Here is a 4,152-nt window from a genome sequence, read left to right on the forward strand (position 1 = left end):
CAAATCATAGGAATGGGACTGTGGACTGATTCCAAACAAATGGAGAATTGCAGCTGCTACCACACCCACAGTTCCCAACATGGAATCTGGGAGCAGAATCAAGGGCCAGAGTTTTCCACTACTAGTATATTGCCATTAACCAAGCGATGTTACTGAGTCCTGGCAATTGTGGTCTGAAAGGCTAGGGGCTTGGTTCTGGGGAGAACCCCCCAGCCAGCTCAAGCAGACCTACCCAGTAAGGGAAAGCCAATTAAATCAGAAGCTTAAATGCAAAGAGCGTGGAGCTCAAAACTGATAAGAACTTACAGACAGCCCCAGAAATGGTGGGAAAGACAGTGAACTCAAAAGGGTTCCTGGGTACCACACTCATGTTTCTCTTCCCTGATGCCACTGGAAATCTCCTTTGATAGCATCACTGCCCCCAAATCTGTCATAAAACAAAATTTAACCAAGTAAATTTAAAGATCTAATTGGCTTTATTAAGTGATTCATGAATCAGGCAGCACCCCATCTAGCAACTAGAAGGGTATTCCAAGGAATGGTACAAAATGGAAGGTTTTTATAAGAAGAAAGAGGGTGGGGCATGGGAATTATTTGAAAAACCAAAGAAAGGTTGGTTTTGGACCAGGTCATATTTTTTAAGGGGAGGAGGGTTAAGAGAATGGTAGGGTATTATTATGCAAATTACCTTACTGGTGCTAATTGGGAAATTTCAGATTAATTGTTTAAAGTTCACATTCCTGGGAGAGGTTGCAATTAAGTTTTGGTTTGCTAACATGGGGGTAAGTGACTCCATTTTTATAGCCCCCATTTATTGGCCTGTTATTCCTTTTTAAACAAATGTTAACAATAGTATGCTATATAATAAAAGGCTAATATGCAAATTGACTCAACGGTGGAACGACCAGTTGTTATGACACACACACTGACCACCAGGGGGCAGATGCCTCATGCAGGAGGTGCCTTCTGGTGGTCAGTGTGCTCCCACAGGGGGAGCACCGCTCAGCCAGAAGCTGGGCTCACAGCTGGCGAGTGCAGCAGTGGTGGCGGGAGCCTCTCCAGCCTCTGTGGCAGCATTAAGGAGCAGTGAGCCCAGTTGTAAGGAGCAGTGAGCAGGTGGGTGGTAAGGAGCAAGGGGTCCTGGACTGCAAGGGAAATGTCCAACTGCTGGCTTGGGCCTGCTCCTCGGGGGCCTAAGCCATCAGTTGGACATCCCCTGAGGGCTCCTGGACTGTGAGAGGGCACAGGCCGGGCTGAGGGCCCCCCTGCCCCGAGTGAATAAATCTTGTGCATTAGGCCTCTAGTTCTTCATAACATCCCTAACTTAGGAAAAATTAAATTGCTCAGCAAGAATAAGTGAATTTTCAAAATCATGCTGAGTGAAAGAAGCCAGTCAAAAATGTATACATACTCTATGATTTTCATTTATGGAAATTTATTATCCATAAGTTAATCTACGCAATCCATAATTTATAATGACAAAAAGCAATTGATAGCTGTCTGAGGGCCAAGGATGGAGAGAGGGATGGACTTCAAAGAGAGTGCTGAATCTTTTGGGAGTGAAGAAAATGTTCTGAATCTTGGTTTTGGCAGCAGTTTCATGGGTATACAAGCAGTATGAATTAAAAACTTGAATGTAAGACCTAAAAGCATAAAACTCCTAGAAGAAATCACAGGTGGTGAGTTTCTTGATGTATGTCTTAGTAATAATTTTTTGGATTTGACACCAAAAGCAAAGGCAACAAAAACAAACAAGCAAAGAAACAAATAAATAAGTGGGACAACATCAAATAAAGAAACTGCAAAACAAAGGAAACCACTGATAAAATGAAAAAGTAATTGAATGAACACATTTTCAAATAATATATTTGATTAGGTACTAACATCAAAAATATATAAAGAACTCATACAACTCAATAGTAAAAAAAATCTGATTAAAAATGGGCAATCTAAATAATTTTTTCCAAACAAGGCATAAAGACAGCTAATAAGTATATAAAAAGATGTTCAACATCATTAATCATTAGAGAAATGTCAATCAAAACCTCACACCAGAAGTGGATGCTGCACAGACATGTTCCCAGGAACAAACTGATATTACAACTAAAATACAGGAAAATCTTCCTGAATAACCAACAGAAAACTCACAGGAGAGAACCCTGACACCTGAGGACTGAAAGTGGAGACTGCATAGAGATTGGTAGGAGGGGTGGAGGCGTGAAAGGGTGGTGGGGCACCCACAGATAGCAACTGAAGTCCTGGAGAGAAACTCAGATGTGGAGGGTTGCCACTGAGAACTCTTGGATCTAATCCCCAAGATGGGCTCCCCAGCAGAGAGCACCAAAACTGAGGAGGGTACCCACATAACATCTGGCTGTGAAAAGCAATGGGGTGCTGTCTGCCAGCGAGTAACGGCTAAAAATTCAGGCACCCTCTTAAAGGGCCAATGCACAAAATTGCCCATGGAACCATCCACCTTGTGCTCTGTCAGAGGAAGGGGGAAGTGGACTGGAGCTGTGAGAGCAGAAGCCAGGACTGGGGACTTGTGGCATAGAGCTCAGAAGGCAGACATCCCAAGTTTCCTGGGCTGAGTCATTCCCTCACACAGCGGAAGACATCTTTCACACATAGACATTTATCTTGACTGGGGGGAAGACAATTGACATATCCTATTAGAAAACACCTTGTCCTGAGGCCACTTAAAAGAATAAAAATAACAATTAGCCTCTAGGCAGAAGCAAGTGCCCTCGCCTGTTGAAAAAAAACTCTCACCACACCTGAGGACAATTGCCCAGGGGCAAGTCAAGTGGAATCCTGTCAGTCTGTAGAAAGAGAAGATCTCTGGAGGCTTTGAGTCTTTGCCTGATCTAAGTAGTCAGAAACAGCCTTTAAAACTGTCCTGCACTAGAGATTGAGAGGTGTAGAGAATCTACCTAATACATAGTCACAAAACCAAATAGAAAGCCAAAGTGAGTAAACAAACAATCCCCAAATGAAAGGACTAGAGAATTTTCCAGAAGAAGAGGTAAATGAAGCAGAGATAAGAAATTTATGTGAAACAGAGGACAGAGTAATGATGGTAAAGATGCTCAACAGCATGAAAAAAGATACAGTAACTATGAGATAAAGAATGACATAACACAAATAAAGAACACATTGGAAGGAATACATAGCATATTCGGGGAAACTGAGGATCAAATAAGTGAATTAGAAGACAGAGTTGAAGATATCACTCAATCAAAGAACCAAAAGAAAAAATAATTAAAAAACAGGAGGACAGCTTAAGGAAGCTGTGAGACAATGTGCAACATAACAATATTAGAATAGCAGGTGTGCCAGAAGAGGCAGTAAGGGTGAAAGTCATAGAGAAGGTGTTTGAAGAAATAATGGCAGAAAACTTCCCTAACCTGGTAAAGGAATAAAATCACACAAGTTTAGGAGGCACAGAGAATCCCAAACAAGAAGAACCCAAATAGGCCCATGCTCAGACACTTATAATTAAAATGCCAAAAATTAAAGACAAAGACAGAATCTTAAAGGCAGCAAGAGAAAAGAAAATTGTTACCTACAAAGAAGTTCCCATAAGGCTGACACCTTATTTCTCACCAGAAGCTCTACAGGCCAGAAGGGAATGGCATAAAGTGCTCAAGGTAATGGAAAGCAAGAATCTGAGACCAAGATTACTATATCCAGTAAGGCTATCATTCAAATAGATGGTCAAATAAAGAGCTTCCCCCCCACACAAAAAGGCTAAAGGAGTATATCACCACCAAGTCAGCATTACAAGAAATGTAAGTCAGCATTAAAGAGATTGCCATAATGAGAAGAAGAAACAGAGAGAGAAACCTAGCCATACAGAATTAAAATGGCTATAAATAAGTATCTATCAATAATAACCCTAAATGTAAATGGACTAAATGCTCCAATCAAAAGGGGTAGGGTAGCTGAATGGTTACAAAAACAAGACCCAACTATATGCTGTCTACAAGAGACCCACCTCAAAACAAAAGACACACATATGATAAACGTGAAGGGATGAAAAAAAATTTTCCATGCAAATGGAAAAGAAAAAAAAAAGCTGGAGTAGCAATACTCATATTCGACAAAATAGACTTTAAAATGAAGGCCATCACAAGAGACAACAAAGGTCAC

General features: G+C 41.1%; 1 protein-coding gene across 4 annotated transcripts in view; it reads right to left on the minus strand.

The window, feature by feature from the left end:
* The window catches only part of CD86 (CD86 molecule), a 90,449-nt gene that overhangs the window by 6,712 nt on the left and 79,585 nt on the right, over positions 1 to 4,152 (minus strand). For 2 of the 4 annotated variants that reach the window (XM_006755334.2, XM_015558490.1), the window contains exon 8: positions 307 to 427. The exons of the other annotated variants lie outside the window; for them this stretch is intronic. In XM_006755334.2, coding sequence (XP_006755397.1) covers positions 342 to 427 — 86 coding nt within the window. In that variant the 3' untranslated portion in view covers positions 307 to 341. The remainder of the gene's footprint in view (positions 1 to 306; positions 428 to 4,152) is intronic. 4 annotated transcript variants of the gene reach the window in all.

This window comes from Myotis davidii, unplaced genomic scaffold (assembly GCF_000327345.1).
Source record: "Myotis davidii unplaced genomic scaffold, ASM32734v1 scaffold292, whole genome shotgun sequence".
Taxonomy (NCBI): domain Eukaryota; kingdom Metazoa; phylum Chordata; class Mammalia; order Chiroptera; family Vespertilionidae; genus Myotis; species Myotis davidii.